General features: G+C 42.8%; 1 protein-coding gene across 1 annotated transcript in view; it reads right to left on the reverse strand.

Annotated features, from left to right (window-relative positions):
• LOC133996891 (voltage-dependent calcium channel gamma-7 subunit-like) overlaps positions 1-19961 on the reverse strand; it is a 52748-nt gene that overhangs the window by 6389 nt on the left and 26398 nt on the right. The window contains exons 2-3 of the mRNA XM_062436406.1: positions 17275-17415; positions 138-283 (exon numbers count right to left, since the gene is read on the reverse strand). Coding sequence (XP_062292390.1) covers positions 138-283; positions 17275-17415 — 287 coding nt within the window. The remainder of the gene's footprint in view (positions 1-137; positions 284-17274; positions 17416-19961) is intronic.

A 19961-nucleotide genomic window follows, 5' to 3' on the forward strand; every position in this document is an offset into this window, starting at 1 on the left:
TTGTGCATATCTATTTGTGTGTGTCCAGTAAACCGATGTGTTGATGCATGATTAACAGTCTATTTGTATATTCGTGTGTGTGTTTGTGTGTGTGTATCTGCATGTTTGTGTGTGTGTGTGTGTTGCTTGGTGATTACCTCTTTGAGTAAGAAGGATGAGGCAGCGAAGGCGAAAGACCAGCCGTAGCGGTAGTGGAAGAACTGCTCGGGCTCTCTGGGTCGGTTCATCACCTCGTCATTAATACTGGAGATGTACAAGACCAGACCCACCACCAGACTGAGACCTGCAGACACACACACACACACACACACACACACACACACACACACACACACACACACACACACACACACACACACACACACACACACACACACACACACACACACACACACACTGTAAGCCTACTGTTATTAGTACAAATAGAGGAGTTTCAGATGATATACTGCACATTTATAGTAAGAGGTTTTTTTTATTTTTGCTGTATCAAGTATGAAGTATTAAACATTCATCTCCTGCAGCTTTAATGTTGCTGATCCTACTGTACGCCTCAGATCAGAGAATCCCTTAGACACATTTACACATGGTATTTCTATGTGTGGGTCACCAGGTATCACAACAATTCACTTAACCACTTCAAAGCCTAATCCTGTTCACCTGCATACATCTTATACACCTTCATTTTGAGAAACCGTACACAAGAGAAGACATTAGTGTCAATGGCAGAGTCGTGGGTAGGGATCATAGACTGTATATAAGAAATGGATGTAACATCCGTGACGTCACCCATTGGTTTGTGGACTGCAGCTCGGAGGCCAATAGTATCGGATCTGAGCAGCGCCATCTTGAAAATTTCAGGTGCAAGCTGGGAAAAATAAAAACACGGATTCTACTTATATGGGCATCAGGAGGGGCATGAGGCGCCCTCCTGAACCTGTGAACCAATCAACCTGTCAATCACGACGTAGCCACGCCCTAATGCATACCCTGCTTTATCGTCAAATATAAAATCAGGGAGGCCAAAATGTCCCAAATGAACATCATACTGCATTGAAGAAGGCTTTAAACTAGCGATTGAGACCATAAACACATTTTGAAAACGTTTACTGAGGTTAGAAATCAGGTGAGAAGTTGGTGAATTCTCCATTGACTTGTATAGAGACGGAAGTCCTTTTGACACCAAAACGGTCGCCCCTGGTGGCCTTTTGATAGAATGCAGTTTTAAGTTACTTCCGCGTTGGCATCATTTCAGAGGACCGGCACCACCCGGCTGGTAGGGATTCAAACAGAAGACATTGTATGTAGCCATATTTTGTACAAAAATGAGAGATTTAGGAACATATTGAACACATGAATTGAAGAGTAGTAGATTAGGATGTACTGTAAGAGTGATATGAGATATTTGTACAGATGTTTTAATACTTTTTCATCATGAAACAAAGTGTAACCACCATTATTCAAGCAGATCTCTCAAGGAACAATCTGAACACAAGCCATCTTTCAAGTCTACAGGCAGTGAGTGATCTAAGGGGCTTTATTCCCAAATGGTATTATGTTCCTGCCATGAGTCCTCCTTAATGACACTAAAGGTTTGTGGCTAAGATTTCCCTCTTAAGACTAAAATCTACTGAGAGCAACCATTACTGAGACAACTGAGAGAACTCCTAAGCTATTGTAAGAGAAGGAGCGATGGTTGCTATGGATGACATCATTTTTCATCAATAAACTCACCCTTCTGTTGTCCTCGAGTCAAGGAAGGAAGGGAAGAAGAAGGAAGGATGGAGGGAGGAAGGAAGGAAATGAGGGATGAAAGGAAAGAAGGAAGGGAGGAAGGAAGGAAGGAAGGAAGGAAGGGAAGAAGGAAGGAAGGAAGGAAGGAAGGAAGGAAAAAAGGAAGGGAGGAAGGACGGAGGAACGAAGGAAGGAAGGAAGGTAGGAGGGATGAAAGGAAAGAAGGAAGGAAGGAAAAAAGGAAGGGAGGAAGGACGGAGGAACGAAGGAAGGAAGGAAGGAAGGAAGGTAGGAGGGAGGGAGGAAAAAAGAAGGAAGGAAGGGAGGGAGGAAGGAAGGAAGGAAGGAAGGAAGGACAGGAGGGAGGAAGGAAGGGAGGAAAGAAAGAAGGAAGGAAAGAGGGTAGGAGGGAGGGAGGAAAGAAGAAGGAAGGAAGGGAGGGGGGGAGGAAGGAAGGGAGGAAAGGAAGGACAGGAGGGAGGAAGGAAGGGAGGAAAGATGGAAGGGAGGAAGGACAGAGGAAAGAAGGAAGGAAGGAAGGAAGGTAGGAGGGAGGGAGGAAAGAAAAAGGAAGGAAGGGAGGGAGGAAGGAAGGGAAGAAAGGAAAGAAGGAAGGAAGGAAGGGAGGAAAGAAGGAACAGTCAAAACAGACGGGATCAATTTAACCCAGGAGGACCACAGGAAGGTTAATCACTATGTCCGCAGTGATTGGACAGGCTCTCATACATATATACAAACATCTCCTGTCAGTGGAGAGTTGTCTTTTCATCTTTATTAACATGGCCGCCGTCCAAATATGCTCTTAGCCGATATTGATGTATTTCTCCAAAACGCTGGCGGAACAAGGCTCATTACCTGCAGCACACTGGACGACTACTCACTTCTCTCAGATTAAGTACGTAGATGACAAACTTGGGAGTCTTAAAGTTCAAACTGACGTGCCCCTTATTGTTTCCTGACTCCGCCAATTAGAAGCTAATTTTAGCCACGGGATGTTTTCCTTTTCCCGAACATGACTTGCTTGTTGTTCACACAGCTGATTTTGAATGTTTGCTAATTGCTAAACCTCCTGCTGTCAATCTTGTGGCGCTCTAGAGGAATTTCGACACAAACTTTGATCATAATTCACTGCGGGGGCTGTCATTACGCTTCAAAGTGACAACTTATTTGAGGCTATAAACTCGCGATTTTGGCGGTTAAGGGGCGAAAAACTAACACATAGCTCAGGAAACAAGGAGTGACAAAACAGTTTAGACTACTGGAGATGATAGACTGAGGCTGACCAATAGAGACTTTTTCTTTTTTTTTGTCCCATTTCTCACAAATATTCAAATATTTCACAATCCTATATAAACCCCAAGTAACAATTACACCAGGAGGAGAAGGGCTAATGTTGCTCTGCCTCTGCTACCCTGCAACACTAATCTTATCCAAATGGGCCTTTAGACTCTTTGTGTGTGTGTGTGTGTGTGTGTGTGTGTGTGTGTGTATGTGTGTGTGTGTGCGCTCGGGAGCTGGAATAGCTAATGATAACATGTCCTCATTGTACTGTAAATAGGCTGAGAAAACCCCAACAACAGGCTGTGCTGTGGTAAAGAGATAAACAAGGACACAAATTCTCTCTCACACACACACACAGCACACACAAACACACGCACACACACACACACAAATACATAGAGAAGCCTCATTAGGAGTGTGTCAGTGCTTCCTCCCCTGTCGACAGACTAACAGCCGCAGCTGACCTCCAAAATCCTCCAGCAGTCAAACTCTGACACAAACACAGCAAAGATGAAAACTCTGCTTCCCATTTAAAGAAACATCTTACAGTTTATCTCTGAAAAAAACAACACTATTCTAACCATGAATAAAATAAATAAATCACTGGAGTTTCATCTCAAGATGCGTGAAGCTGGATTTAAAGGGACAATTCATCACAGTTAATATGATGATTTCTTAATATTAGGTCACCTATGTAGAAAGAGTGTGCAATTATTTCTAAAATTGATGCCTTATAACAATGTCATCCTCCCAGGTTAAATTGACCCTGTCTGTTTTGACTGTTCCTTTCTCCCTCCCTCCTTCTCTTTTTCTTTCCTTCCTCCCCTCTGTCCTTCCTTCCTTCTTTCCTTCCTTCCTCCTTCTCTTTCTTTCCTCCCCTACCTTCCCCCTTCCTTCTTTCCTGTCCTTTCTTTCCTTCCTCCCTTCCTTCCTTTCCTTCCTTCCTTCCTCCCTCCCTCCCTCCCTTCCTTCCTTCCTTCCTTCCTTACTCCCTCCCTCCTTTCCTTCCTTTTTCCTTCCTCCCTCCCTTCCTTCCTTCAAGTTACAGGTAACACAGATGTGGTTGTTCTGTATTCAGAGTTGGCAAAGTCTACTATAATATGCTGTCAGAAAACAAAGCACCTCAAAGTTTGCTGCAGCACTGAGTTTTCTGCCTGTCTCCTTTCTCCGTGACGATCCTGTTATGGCTCCTGTGGTCGCTTCTATACTCTAATACTCCACAGCGCTGTGTTCGGCCTCATAAGCTGTAACAGTGGCGCCACATCTCTGCTCCAAAATGATATTGTAAAGCTAGTAGACAGTTGTTTTCTTTAGTGTTGGTGAAGTCAAGGCTGTGGCTGTAATGTCACTCTGGTGGTCATTTCCTCTTGCAGACTCTGCAGTGTCTGATCCAACAGTGCCAATATTCAGCCTCAAATATACTGTAAAGTTTATATTAGGATGTATCACAACCTCAAGGCCGGTGTTGAGACACAGAAAACTTGGCCTAGACTTTAGACGTGAACGTGAAGATTTGCTACCCTTCACAACCTAAAGGCCTCTCAGATCCTCTGACTTGAGTTTACAAAGTGCTGGCTTTATGCCTGTGCTGACACTTTGGCTGTGTTCGAAACCGCATACTACATACTATATACTTCCATCCTACACACTACACACTAAACGACCAGATAGTGAGCAGACCGTTTACACTGTAGTAAACTACACGATAACCCACAATTCATTTCGTCCCTACCCGAGCTGAAATCAGCAGGCTGAAGCGGATTTCATTTGAGCTCTAACTCTGTAAATATACCACTTTATCGATATTTCTAACCTTTTTAGGCGAGAAAGTAAAGTAGCCCTTTAGATCCACAATGTGACGCTAATTTGTCCAAATAACACCTGTTTAAAGTTTTGTTCCTGCGAATTCGGAGTTAGCCGTATCGAGTAACGCACTTCCGGTCATTTTCACAAAATAAAACACCCGTTACCTTTTATTATTAAGAAAACAATAACGATAGAATTGGTGCTTTTATTTTGAAAACAGGAAGCGAACATACCCTCGCTGTAGCTAACTTGAAACCACAGAGGTGGTGATCTGTGACGTTTTTATTTTGGTTTTTTTTCAGAAGTTGCGTTGCATCTTGGGTAATTTGAGTGTGAGTAGTCAGCTCTTGATGCATACTCCGCATTTCTACTGAATATAGTAAACCATCCGGGAACTTCTCACATACTCTAAATCGCATACTACGCAGTTGAAACACACTACATACTTCAAATGACAGAGTTAGTATGAGTAGTAGGAAAGTATGCGGTTTCGAACACAGCCCCTGTGTTTCTTAATTTTACTCATTGTTGAATCATGCAATGTCTCTAATCATTGTACTGTGTTTTATATCTTTGTGTGGTACTACTGGGAGCCATCATGGGTGTGGCAGCCTCCCTTCAATGTCACAACTAACAATTTAACTTTACCCCCACAGTGATTGTGAGTATCTTACATCTGATGACTCCCTTCATCCTTTCTGTCTGTTTTGAGAGAAAATGTTTGTATTTCTGCAGCCTCTCCTACGTACTGCTAACATACTCTCCTCCTGTCTTGTGACTGATGTAAAAGTCTGTAACTGTATTTTGCTCTAAGGGAACACTGAGACTAATCCAGTCCCTGCCACTCCTGCACAATGCTTTACACTTGTATAATCTCATGACCTCTAGATCTGGTCTGGGGATTATTTTTATAAGGAGTTTACTCTGTAAATTGGACATGATGAAGATCTGGATAAACACTACACTACAAAAGTTGATATTCTTGTCTTATCTGAAACTTGGCTTGCAGAATTCGTGCATGATGCAGGATTTTTGCACGACTACAATGTCGATCATACTGGTCGTCAAAGAAAAGACAGTGGACTGGATTTTTATGGTGCAATCTTGGCGATAAATTAGTGCTTACTGAGTCAAGAACTTGAATATAGAATTATCTAGAAATCACCATATTATGTAGGTGGGATGTTATAGGCTCACATCTGTCCTTAGTCATGTCTCCTGCTGTTATTGACTTAGATTTTAGTTAATTAATTAGACTCCAGGTCCATTTAAAAAAGAGACAAACAAACTCACACCTATTATGTTTTGTGACTTGAATATATAGACTTCTGTTGTAGGAGAACAGTCTCTTTAAAATATATGGTCCGTTTAAAAGGATAAGGCATCTGGCCCAGATCAATTCTGCAGGATATCGTAAAGCTATCATCAAGTCTGGACCAACTGAGCAAAGTGATTAGAGGAGACAAAATATAATTGTATCAAGATGTTACTTTAAGACGTGTTTGTTCTGTTAACTGGTGCATACTCCCAAATGAATTACCTCTTGATAAAATGAGCCCAAACTAATTGAAATTTAAGACATGAGATGTTTTCATATCATATTATCGCACACATGGACAAACACTCCATGATCTGTCAGCAGCAATACTCGGAAGAGCAACCTTAAAGACAGTGATTGCTGTTATAACAAGCAGGGAACCTTTATCTGAAAAGAGATTAGCTGAGCACCATCTGGTCCTTATCAGAAATACCTGTTCAGCAGTGAGATTGGTTGGCATCCCAGCTGTGTAAAATGAGACTAATCACAAGAGGAGACACAGTCTTTACAGAGGGAGGCAGTAGATTTGTGTTTGACTGAAGGAATAAACAGAACCTGTGCTACAGTAAGACGCCTCGGGGGGAAACCAGGTAGAAGACGGAGAGAACACTGAGGCGTTCGCAGGCAGCATTTACAGTGATAATCAATGTTGTTTTCATGTGGGCATATTTCTGTTTTACTGCACTTTACCCACTAAAAGTTTTGATACAACACAGTAGTGATTCGGTCCTCATGAAGTTTGAGTGAGTGAGTGAGTGAGTGAGTTGGTTGGTTGGTTGGTTAGTTGGTTGATTGGTTAGTTGGTTAGTTGGTTAGTTGGTTAGTTGGTTAGTTGGTTGGTTGGTTGGTTAGCTGGTTAGTTAGTTGGTTGGTTGGTTGGTTGGTTAGTTGATTAGTTGGTTAGTTGGTTGGTTAGTTGGTTAGTTGGTTGGTTGGTTGGTTGGTTGGTTGGTTGGTTAGTTGGTTGGTTGGTTTGTTAGCTGGTTAGTTAGTTGGTTGGTTGGTTGGTTAGCTGGTTAGTTAGTTGGTTGGTTGGTTAGTTGGTTAGTTGGTTGGTTGGTTAGTTGGTTAGTTGGTTAGTTGGTTAGTTGGTTAGTTGGTTGGTTGGTTGGTTAGTTGGTTGGTTAGTTGGTTGGTTAGTTGGTTAGTTGGTTAGTTGGTTGGTTGGTTGGTTGGTTAGTTGGTTGGTTGGTTAGTTGGTTGGTTAGTTGGTTGGTTAGTTGGTTGGTTAGTTGGTTGGTTAGTTAGTTGGTTGGTTAGTTGGTTGGTTGGTTAGTTGGTTAGCTGGTTAGTTAGTTGGTTGGTTGGTTAGTTGGTTGGTTGGTTAGTTGGTTAGTTGGTTAGTTGGTTAGTTGGTTAGTTAGTTGGTTGGTTAGTTGGTTGGTTGGTTAGTTGGTTAGTTAGTTGGTTGGTTAGTTGGTTAGTTGGTTGGTTGGTTGGTTGGTTGGTTGGTTGGTTAGTTAGTTAGATAGTTGTGGTTCAGGAGCTCCTTTGTACCTGCAGCCATCAGGCTTTTAAACATTAACATCACTAGATAGTGACATGGCACTGCAATACTGAACAATGTGCAATAATAATGTTTAATTTAGAATTTTGAATCTGCTCTTACTTTCATTTTTAACTTCAAGATTGTTTTTGTATGTTCTTATTCATTTATGTATGTGTCTGTATGAGCTACTGAATACCTGAATTTCCTCAACAGGGATGAATAAAGTATCTATCTATCTATCTATCTATCTATCTATCTATCTATCTATCTATCTATCTATCTATCTATCTATCTATCTATCTATCTATCTATCTATCTATCTATCTATCTATCTATCTATCTAGTAAGTTGGCAAATTACTCTTTAATGCTTTGACTGTAGTATAGTTAAAAAAAGTAAAATGAAGTATGACGTAGTTTAGTCGTAGGTCAGTATGAAGAGTGATAAAGAGACAGATGGCTGAATAGATGAATAAAATGAGCCCAAACTAATTGAAATTTAAGACATGAGATGTTTTCATATCAAATTGTCGCACACATGGACAAACACTCCATGATCTGTCAGCAGCAATACTCGGAAGAGCCACCTTAAAGACAGTGATTGCTGTTATAACAAGCAGGGAACCTTTATCTGAAAAGAGATTAGCTGAGCACCATCTGGTCCTTATCAGAAATACCTGTTCAGCAGTGAGATGGGTTGGCATCCCAGCTGTGTAAAATGAGACTAATCACAAGAGGAGACACAGTCTTTACAGAGGGAGGCAGTAGATTTGTGTTTGACTGAAGGAATAAACATAACCTGTGCTACAGTAAGACGCCTCGGGGGGAAACCAGGTAGACGACGGAGAGAACACTGAAGCGTTCGCAGGCAGCATTTACAGTGATAATCAATGTTGTTTTCATGTGGGCATATTTCTGTTTTACTGCACTTTACCCCCTAAAAGTGTGGATATAACACAGTAGTGATTCGGTCCTCATGAAGAGAGAGAGAGAGAGAGAGAGAGAGAGAGAGAGAGAGAGAGAGAGAGAGAGAGAGAGAGAGAGAGAGAGAGAGAGAGAGAGAGAGAGAGAGAGAGAGAGAGAGAGAGAGAGAGAGTTAGTTAGCTATCTATCTATCTATCTATCTATCTATCTATCTATCTATCTATCTATCTATCTATCTATCTATCTATCTATCTATCTATCTAGTTAGTTGGCAAATTACTCTTTAATGCTTTGACTGTAGTACAGTTAAAATTTGAAAAAAGAAAAATGACATAAGACGTAGTTTAGTCGTAGGTCAGTATGAAGAGTGATAAAGAGACAGATGGCTGAATAGGCAAAGAAAAATAACGTCATCTGCAGAAAGCTAAACTTCATGAACAGAAATTTTAGAGGAAAAACCCATGATGTCATTCTATTTGATTGACGTGTGATCTCTGAAAAAATCAGTGCAGAAAGAATTTGAATTAAAAAAACAAACAAAAAAAAACAATGGATGTGATGGATTGAATCTCTATCTTTTTAGCATCAGTTATTTTCCTTTTCTATAAGTTGGCAACAGAGATAACATCAATAACAATTCAAACAGTGAAAAAAGAGGAACACACAAACAAAGAGAAGACTGATAAGTGGATGAGTGAAGGTGAAAAATTGAGAGAAAAAAAAAGCCCAGAAAGCTGTAATTACTCATCTTGGCCATCAGATGGCAGTATTGTGGCTGGATGCTCCGCTCAGCAGCAGCAAGCCTCTTGGGTGTATCATGTGTGTGTTTGTGTATGTGTGTGTTTGTGCCACATTGGTATCAACGTGCACTCACACATCCACAGGGGGAGAGGGGAAAATAAACAAGAGGAGGAGAAAAAGAGAGAGAGAGAGAACGAGAGAAGAGAATTACTGGAGGAAAGACAGACAAGAGAAAAGGGAGGAAACAGCTGGTCCACAGCCACCATGCCGTAACCTCGGGCACTCTGCGCCTGATGGGCAGTTTTCATGACAAAAATACACACATGCTGACTGAGGCTGACTACTCTGTTTTTTTTGCTGCAAACCCATGTGACATCACTCTGAAACAGCACTGATTTTTGTCTTTTTTTTCTTTCTGATTCCCCTGCTGTGTGCTAAATAATTGCAAGACCGACTTTGAAAAACCCTCTCATGCAGAAAACAACACAAGTATAGAATGTTTACTTCAGAGGAGGAAATGGCAGCCATTGATTTTTTTGTTTTGTTTTCTGCTATCAAACACCGGAGAGAAATCTCTGTGATGACAGTGTCTGACAGGCAATAGGTTTTTATTCTCAGGAGAAAGTACCGAAAAATGACTGGTTGTTCAATTACTGGTATATAAGTAAGAAACCTGTGACATATAAAAATCTGTGAATGTCTCTTCAGCTCTTTTTTTAACTTAATGCTCTCTCAATCTTCTTTGTTAGATGTTGACGAAGTTTTTGAGTCATGACACAGAAATGTTGTCATACTTCTAACTTTAGTTTCTGACTTCTTGATTCGTTATAAATACAAACGTAACAATACACTATGAGAGGAAAGCAAATGTAAAATGCATGTTTTCACTAGCTAAAGATTAGATTCTGCATGGGACATGTCATGCATATCAATATGTGAATTTATCACATTCGAAATTCAATTTATGCACATTTCCACGTCTATATTCATATTCTTGGGCGCTACTGGAATACCTTTACATGATGTACAAAAAAAAAAAAAATGCAATCACCAGTTTTGGACTTTTGACCAAGTTTTATATGTAATGCAATATATGTAAGATGTGATAATATACCAGAAATTTATTTTCAAGGGTGATATTATAACAATAACATATTAACCTTCGTGTCTTCCTCCCTTCCTTCCTTCCATCTGTTCTTCTTCCTTCCCTCCTTCTCTATTTCTTTCCTTCCTCTCCCTTTCCTCCATCCCCCTTTCTTCCTTCCTTCTGTCCTTCCTTCCTTCCTTTTTCCTTCCTTCCTCCCTCCCTCCCTCCTTTCTTCATTCTTCCTCCCTTCCTTCCTTCCTTCTTCCTCCTTCCTTCCTTCCTTCTTCCTCCCTCCTTTCCTTCCTTCCTCCCTCCCTCCCTCCCTTCCTTCCTTCTTCCTCGATTCTTCCTTGACTCGAGGACAACAGGAGGGTTAAATATAAAATATTTTTTTTAATGTAAAATTATATATAGATTTAATATATGCAAAAAAATAAACAAGTACATAAAATTGAAGATAAATATAATAAATATATATATACATATTTCATTCATGTTTAATGTTTTAATGCTGATTGTAGTGTGAGAATGTTTTGTTCTTGAGCACTTATCTGCACGTGTGATGATGTCATTTACGTAAGATCGGTATATGCATGTCTTCTTGAGTTTGAGAGAGTGTGTGTGTGTGTGTGTGTGTGTGTGTGTGTGTGTGTGTGTGAGCACGTGCATGTGTTTTCTTCCACCTTGGCTCGGTGACATTCCCATAATGAACCTGTGGATGTCACGACTGTCCAGTCAGCGGTCCACCATGCTAAGCTGGCATATGTGAGGTAAAGCTCCCTCATGCAAAAAAAAAAAGGAGCTGAAACAGGAAGATGATGTCATACTGTCTACTCAGAGAGAAAGAGAAAGAGAGAGAAAGAGAGAGAGTGTGTGTGTGTGTGTGTGTGTGTGTGTGTGTGTGTGTGTGTGTGTGTGTGTGTGTGTGTGTGTGTTTGAGAGAGAGAGTAAGTACTGAGGTCCAAAAAAATTCCAACAAACACTTCATCAGCTTAACGCTCGACCCTGTAGCCGAGGTAACCAACTGGAAACACCACCCAGCTGTCCCGCAGCGATACGAGGAGGTGATGTCACCCTGTTGGCCGCAGTGACTCTCCTACCCAACAGGACTCTGATACAAATGAGAGACAGCGCTTAGTGGAAGATGTCACAGCTATGGCCTTCCAGCGACGTGAAGGACTAAACTAAACTTTGTTTTGTTGAATGTTAATCCTCCTTGAAACAGGAAGATGGATTACAGGGGCAAAGTTTTTCTTTTTTTGTTCTGAGACGATAAGATTTCTTGACTTTTTACACTTTATTTGAAGCTCACCACATAGTATAAGTTGGGCATCTCTCCAGGCCTATAGTAAACAGATCGATGGGGGGCAAATGGTAACAGTGATTGCATCAAAGTGCAAAACTCTGCTGCAAAGCTTCTTATAAACCGAAACCGTTTTTGCCGAAATTTGGCTAAATCCACCAAGTTTGTCTAAATCCACTGACTGAGACAATAGCAAAACATGCAAATGACGTTAAGCTCTTGCCATCTGGTGAGGCTGAGATCTTGAGAGTGAGATTTCCTGTGAAAATGAGGAGTTGCACCTTCTTGTCTCAAATAGACTTAGTCATGTGGGTCTATAAAAGAAAAAGGCGTGATCAAACATTTAATTCAGTAACTTTCCACTCAGCACTTGAAGCTGAGTGTCTGAGCTACTTGCTGATTTAGTGAATTTTGGTGTCCAGTCAACATACTGCAGTGAGATAATGGATGGTTTCATGGCTTTGACCAAAAAGGTGTTGTAAGGTCTTTGCCCATGAATGAACTCGGCTCTAGCCTGCAGCTCTCTGACCCCACGCAGCCTCCTCACTAAAGCACATCACACCGAGGAAGGTCCTGTCTGATCCAAGTTTATTTCGGCGTTAGCGGCCAAGCAACTCAAAGTCTGCCAGCCGATTTCACAAGCAAACGGGAAGCAGACAAAGCAGGGTTAATGCTGAGCTGAGAACAGAGAAGCCGACCGGCCAGCGCGACTGATCTCCTCAGCGACGCAGCAGCCGGCAGCGAGTCCAGCCGGAACCACGTGTAAACCTGCAGCTCGATGGACTCAAAGAAGCAGCGAGCCAAAGCATCTCTCTCTCTGCATGGATTTATAGTCATGTTAACTGGGCATAGCATGAAGCATAGCATAGCATAACTAAGTCCAGAACTGTTTAATTTTGTTAATGTACTGCACATGTATTGATTTGGTTTAATGTTATTTATTGAGCTCTATTGTTGTAATGTCTGGTAACAGTTTCTGAACTATTTCTGACTCATTGTAGTGAGATTCGCTCAGGTTTGACTTGCTTCTTCTTCCCTAACCTGACTGTATCTCTCACACACACTCTTCCTTAACCCTCCCTGGAAGGGAGGAAGAAGGAAGGAAAGGAGGGAGGGAGGAAAGAAGGAAGGGAGGATGGAAGACGGAAGGAAAGGAGGGAGGAAGGAAGGAAGGAGGGAAGGAAGGAAGGAAGGAAAGGAGGGAGGGAGGAATGAAGGGAGGAAAGGAGGAAAGGAAAGAAGGAAGGGAGGGAGGAAAGGAAGGGAGGAAGGAAGGACAGAAGGACAGAGGAAAGAAGGAAGGGAGGAAGGTGGGGGGAGGAAAGAAAGAGAGAAGGTGGGAGGGAGGAAGGGAGGAAGGAAAGGTAGGAGGGAAGGAAAGAAGGACAGAGGAAATAAGGAAGGGAGGAAGGTAGGGGGAGGAAAGAAAGAGAGAAGGAGGGAGGAAGGAAAGGAAGGAAGGAATGAGGGAAGGAAAGAAGGCGGGAGGGAGGAAGGAAGGACAGAAGGAACGAAGAAAGGGGGATGGAGGAAGGAAAGAAGGAAGGGAGGAAAGAGAGAGGAAAGAAAGAAAGAGAGAAGGAGGGAGGGAGAAAGTACAGACGGACGGAAGAAAGGAAGGGAGGAAAGAAGGAACAGTCAAAACAGACGGGGTCAATTTGACCCGGGAGGACGACACGAAGGTTAAACATAGCCACACACCCTTGCACATATTTCCTCAGCTTTCTTTTCCTCATTCTCTCTCATATACCATCCCATGCAGTACCAGCAACCATCTTTGGTTTGGCCATCTTTGAATATATCTCCTCTGTCTATTTAATGTTGTAGAAGAAAGCATTGCCAACTTCTGCTCTGCAAGAACTCCCATTGATACATCATTCCTACTGATATGGTGATTCTGGTTGTAATTATTAAGTTAATTATTAATCAGTGTTCCTAATTGATAGAGTGGTGCCCCGAGAGAATTTAAAGTAAATTAAATCTTATTACTCAATAATGATCAGAAATAATGAAGAATTATATGAATTATTTCTGACAGGCAGATGTAATCTAAACGCCTCACAAAAATGGTGCAGTGTCCTCCGCTGTCGTCCAGAAGGAAATCAACCTCTCCGCATTACCAACTTTTCTGATTGAAACGTCAAACTGAAACAAAAGTCGCTTTCCAGACTCTTTAAGTTGACACTTTTCACCCAAAAAAGCCTGCAGCAAAAACATCAAATCACCATAACCCCCCGCAGCCTCCTAGAGAGAGAGAGCAATTATTTGGAATTAAATCTCATTCACTGTTCAGCCGGCAGCGAGAACAAGGTAAGGTCTGACAAGCTGTCAGCTGGGGAGGAGAAAAAAAAAGGAGAGAAGAGGTGAAGTGAGTCTTCCACACTGAGCTGTCTTTTTATCATTAACCTTGGAAATGTTGACCTTTAACAAGCTCCTCTTCTTTTGCTCTGCTGGTTTTTAATATTTTATTTAAGCTGGCAGGTGAAGGAGGAGGGGGGGGGGGTTGACACTTTTACACATTTATTCCATACCTCAGTCTTTTCTGGTTGCTTCTATGGTCCTGATGAATTGGGCGATTCTGTGCCTTGTTGAAAGGTTCCTTCTTTCCTCCCTTCCTTCCTTCCGTCTGTCCTTCCTGCCTCCCTCCTTCTCTCTTTCTTTCCGCCCTTCCTTCCTCCATCCCCCTTTCTTCTTCCTTCCTTCTGTCCTTCCTTCCTCCCTCCTGCCTTCTTTCCTTCCCTCATTCCTTCCTCCCTCCTTTTCTCTTTCTTTCCTCCCCCTCCCTTCCTTCTTTCCTCTGTCCTTCTTTCTTTCCATCCTTCCTTTCCTTCCTCCCTCCTTCTCTCTTTCTTTCCTCCCCACTACCTCCCTCCTTTCCTCTGTCCTTCTTTCCTTCCTCCCTTCCTCCTTCTCTCTTTCTTTCCTGCCCCTACCTTCCTCCCTTCATTCTTTCCTCGGTCCTTCTTTCCTTCCTTCCTCCCTTCCTCTTTTCCTTTCTCCCTCCCTCCCTCCTTACTTCTTTCCTCCCTCCCTCCTACCTTCCTTCCTTCTTTCCTCCGTCTTTTCCTTCCTTCCTTCCCTCCTTCCCCCTTTCCTTCCTTCTTCCATCCTCCCTCCCTCCCTCCCTCCTTTCCTTCCTTCTTCCTCCCTTACATCCTCCCTTCCTCCTTTCCTTCCTTGACTCGAAGACAACAGGACGGTTAACAGATAAAGTTTTCTTTTCTCATCCACAACCAACTATCTATCCTACGTTACTACTACTAATTTTAATTTACCAAATATACTTTGGAGGAAATTTGGATTACGTTCCGATTACTGGCCCATGCTCTTTCTAATCCAGGAAATTATATTACACACATGTTACAGGGAGGAAGTTGGGGTGGATAGTTGTGCAAAAACAGCACAGATGTAACCTAGAAGTCAAGCCACCAATCAAGCACTTGCAGAGCTTTCTCATGCTCACTTGGCCATCATCTTTATCTGCAACAATTCCTCAATTCATAGGGGAGTCACAATTCTCCAAATCCTCGATTCGGTTTTATTTCGATTTTAAGGTCCCGATTCGATTCAATTTGATTCTCAATCCCTTTTTTTTTTGGGTCCTTTTAGCGCATATGCCATTTTTAGATTAATATTGAGTGATATAATCTCCATCAGTTGTTTGCAATGTACCACACTAAGGCCTTACTGTCAAAATTAAATAATTTATTAGCAATATAATGTAACAATTACTTGTTTCAGCATTCAATTGGAAAATTACTGTACACAAAAGAATCATGTAGTGACCCTTTTGTAACTGCAGACTGTGCACTCTTCATATTAGATGATATTCAAGTTCACAACAAAACAAAAACCAAATTAAAACAGCCTAATGTCCATAAACATCCCGAACAATTAAGTGTGTTAACTGTCCTAACAGTGAACAACTGACAACCAGTTTGAGTTTGGTTGATGTGTCTCCTCTCTCAGTGGTTGCCATGGTGTGTTTTTACCGGCTGCAGGTTCAGGTTAGAGGAGGTAATGTCGACTCGCTGCATTTCAGCACGTCTGTGTTTTTTTTCCCCTCTTGACTCGCCTGCAGGACGTGACTTTGGGGGCGTGGCTACATCCTCGATTCCTCCTTTGATTTCGAAGGTCGAGATCGTGACCGATTAACAATCGAGATCGTGACACCCCTATCAATTCTACATTATTTTAGGTCTTATAACTCATCTTTGTAAACAGTATTTATCGTGGTAATACAATGTATGAATGTGATGTTAATTACAAGCTGCTCGACAACAGACAAAAAAGTTTCTGCAAGTTTTTATTTTACCCCGTTTGGTGATTGGACAGAGAAAACGTAATAGCAAACTTAGCCAGTCTTAAATCTCTGATATGACGCCTCTTCTTAAAGCCTTTTTTTATCTGTATTAATGAGGCCGAGCTTTAAATCTTACCACCAGCCTGCCAATCTGTAAAGCCGAACAATTTAAAGCGAAGGCAAGACAAGAGTGACCTAAGAGCAGCCGAGGAGAGTTCACGGTCGAGTTTAATCACTCGATCATAAACCTTTGAGAGCGGAAAGAGGATGTCCGGCCAAAAGGCAGTAAAATATGACTCGGAGGATGTGCATCTGTCTCATTAGTTGGATGGAGCTTGATTTTACTTTTGGCACAATTACACCCAGCGAGTTACATTTTGTATTGCTATAAAAAATTGTGTTTAATCTCCACAGAGTCTCCATCGACATGCTGTGACAGCTGTGTGCCGAGGTTTGTCTCCCAGGATGCTTTGCAATGACTACAAGAAACGGCAGAATAATTGGAAAATATATGGAAACAAAAGCGAGTGTAAAATTAGTGTTCTGTGAGTTTTAATTGTTGGAAAACCTTATTTCACGACAACAAAGTCTGCATGGGCTGAGATGAATTACACACTATGAATAAGACTTACTGTGCAGGGGTGAGGATGTTAAACAGAGCACATAAAACGTTCAACACGAAAAGGAAAGAAGGAAGGAGGGAGGGAGGAAGGAAGGAAGGAAGGACAGAGGAAAGAAGGGAGGGAAGAAGGTAGGGGGGAGGAAAGAAAGAGAGAAAGGAGGGAGGGAGGAAAGAAGGAAGAGAGGGAGGAAAGGAAGGAAGGAAGGAAGGAAAGAAGGAAGAAGGAAGAAGGAAGGAAGGAAGGAAGGAAGGAAGGAAGGAAGGAAGGAAGGAAAGAAGGAGGGAGAGAGGAAGGAAGGACAGAAGGAAGGAAGGAAGGAAGGAAGGAAGGAGGGAGGGAGAGAGGAAGGTTTGAATGTTCCTTCTTTCCTCCCTTCCTTCCTTCCTTCTGTCCTCCCTCCCTCCTTCTCTCTCTTTCCTCCCTTCCTTCACTCCCCTTTCTTCCTTCCTTCGGTCCAGCCTTCCTCCCTCCCTTCCTGTTCTGTGAGTTTTAATTGTTTGCAAACCTTATTTCCCAACAACAAAGTCTGCATGGGCTGAGATGAATTACACCATATGAATAAGACTTACTGTGCAGGTGGTGAGGATTTTAAACAGAGCACATAAAACACCTTTACGTTCACACCTCGTCCTTTGTTTAGTGGGCCAGGTTGATGCATGTGCACTTTACCTGACAGTATGAAGAATATGCCAGAAACGAAGGCGAGGATGGTGCGCTGCGGCCGGATGTGTCCGATGTTGCTGATGACGAAGGCGGTGAAGACGAAGAGCAGGGAAATCATAGGGAAGGGAGTGGCTGTTCGTACCATTTCTGGAGGATAGAGAAGACAGAGGGAGAAGGTAAGAGGAGGATAGTTGAGATCATGTAGAGAGGTAAATAAAATGTTATTAAGTCATTTTCAGGTGCTTGAAAGACTGTTGCGAAAATCTGGTTACGCCAGCGATCTCCAACCCTCCTGGAGAGCTACTGCCCTGCATGTTTTAGGTATCGCCCCTCTCTAACACACCTGGTTCTAATAATGAACTCGTTATCAAACCCCTTGACGAGCTACGGCTGCCTGGTAATGATTATTAGATTATTTGTGTCATTGACTTCCCTTCCGGGTCAAATTTACCCCATCTGTTTTGACTGTTCCTTCCTTCCTTCCTTCCTTCCTTCCTTCCTTCCTTCCTTCCTTCCTTCCTTCCTTCCTTCCTTCCTTCCTTCCTTCCTTCCTTCCTTCCTTCCTTCTTTCCTCCCTTTCTTCCTTCCTTTCCTTCCTTCCTTCCCTCCTTCCTTCCTCCATCCTCCCTTCCTTCTTTTCTTCCTCCTTCCTTTCCTTTCTTCCTTCTTTCCTTTCTCCCTCCTTTCCTTCCTTCCTTCCTTCCTTCCTTCTTTCCTTCCTTCCTTATTCCTCCATTCCTTCCTTCCTCCCTCCTTTCCTTCCTTCCTTCCTTCCTTCATTCCTTCCTTCCTCCCTCCTTTCCTTCCTTCCTTCCTTCTTCCTTCCTTCCTTCCTTCCTCCCTTTCTTTCTTCCTTCTGTCTTTCCTTCATCCTCCCTTCTTTCTTTTCTTCCTCCTTCCTTTCCTTCCTTCCTTCTTTCCTTTCTCCCTCCTTTCTTTTCCTTTCCTTCCTTCCTCCCTCCTTTCCCTCCTTCTTCCTCCCTTCCTTCCTTCCTCCCTTCCTTCCTTGACTCGAAGACAACAGGAGGGTTAAAATAATTTAATTTTTGTGCATTTTGAACCACTTTAGGAAAAGTCTTAAAATTTCAGGGTAAAAGACGTTTGGGGTGTTTTTACAATTGTATCATTTATAGTAAAAAATAGCAAAAGTAGGAGACGATATAACATCATATCCACAGTGAGGGTCTTACAAAATGTGTTGAGCGCTACCAGGTATCGTATAAATATTCAGCGGTCTGCTGGAGCTCAGTCTGGGTTATGTTGAGCAAGGCGGAGTATGATTATTCAGCACCTTCTCCCACCGCGCCTCCACAGCGTTACGTCTCGTGTGTCTATACCTGAGGACATTTATCTAGCATTAAACGGACCGAATGTCTTCTCCGACAACACTTCCTTCCTTCCTTCCTTTCTTCCTTCCTTCTGTCCTTCCTTCATCCCTCCCTCCTTACTTCTTTCCCTCCTTCCTTCCTCCATCCTCCCTTCCTTCTTTTCTTCCTCCTTCCTTTCTTTCCTTCCTTTTTTTTCCTTTCTCCATCCCTCCTTACTTTCCTTCCCTCCTTCCTTCCTTCCTCCCTCCCTCCTTTCCTCCTCCCTCCCTCCTTTCCTTCCTTCCTTCCTCCCTCCTTCCCTCCTCCATTCCTTCCTCCCTCCTTTCCTTCCTTCCTTCCTCCCTCCCTCCCATCTTTCCTTCCTTCCTTCTTCCTCCCTTCCTTCCTTCCTTGGGTTATGTTGAGCAAGGCGGAGTATGATTTATTCAGCACCTTCTCCCACCGCGCCTCCACAGCGTTACGTCTCGTGTGTCTATACCTGAGGACATTTATCTAGCATTAAACGGACCGAATGTCTTCCTTCTTCCTTCCCTCCTTCCTCCCTCCTTTCCTTCCTTCTTCCTCCCTTCCTTCCTTCTTCCTTCCTTCCTTCCTTCCTTGGAGTATGTTGAGCAAGGCGTAGTATGATTTATTCAGCACCTTCTCCCACCGCGCCTCCACAGCGTTACGTCTCGTGTGTCTATACCTGAGGACATTTATCTAGCATTAAACGGACCGAATGTCTTCTCCGACAACACTTCCTTCCTTCCTTCCTTTCTTCCTTCCTTCTGTCCTTCCTTCTGTCCTTCCTTCATCCCTCCTTCCTTCCTTCCCTCCTTCCTTCCTCCCTCCTTCCCTCCTCCCTCCCTCCTTCCTTCCCTCCTTCCTTCCTTCCTCCCTCCTTTCCTTCCTTCTTCCTTCTTCCCTCCCTTCCTTCCTTCCTTCCTTTCCTTCCTTTCCTTCCTTTCCTCCCTTCCTTCCTTCCTTCCTTCCTTCCTTCCTCCCTCCTTCCCTCCTTCCCTCCTCCCTCCCTCCTTCCTTCCTTCCTTCCTTCCTTCCTTCCCTCCTTCCTCCCATCTTTCCTTCCTTCCTTCCTTCCTTGCTTCCTTCCTCCCTTCTTCCTCCATTCCTTCCTCCCTCCTTTCCTTCCTTCCTTCCTTCCTTCCTTCCTTGGGTTATGTTGAGCAAGGCGTAGTATGATTTATTCAGCACCTTCTCCCACCGCGCCTCCACAGCGTTACGTCTCGTGTGTCTATACCTGAGGACATTTATCTAGCATTAAACGGACCGAATGTCTTCTCCGACAACAGTGTGTGCTTTACTTCAAAGAGACAGAACAAACTGCGGTGGGGAGAGCACTTTGAAGCCAGTTCACAATGTCAACAT

The sequence above is a fragment of the Scomber scombrus genome, chromosome 16, assembly GCF_963691925.1.
Source record: "Scomber scombrus chromosome 16, fScoSco1.1, whole genome shotgun sequence".
NCBI classification, from domain to species: Eukaryota; Metazoa; Chordata; class Actinopteri; order Scombriformes; family Scombridae; genus Scomber; species Scomber scombrus.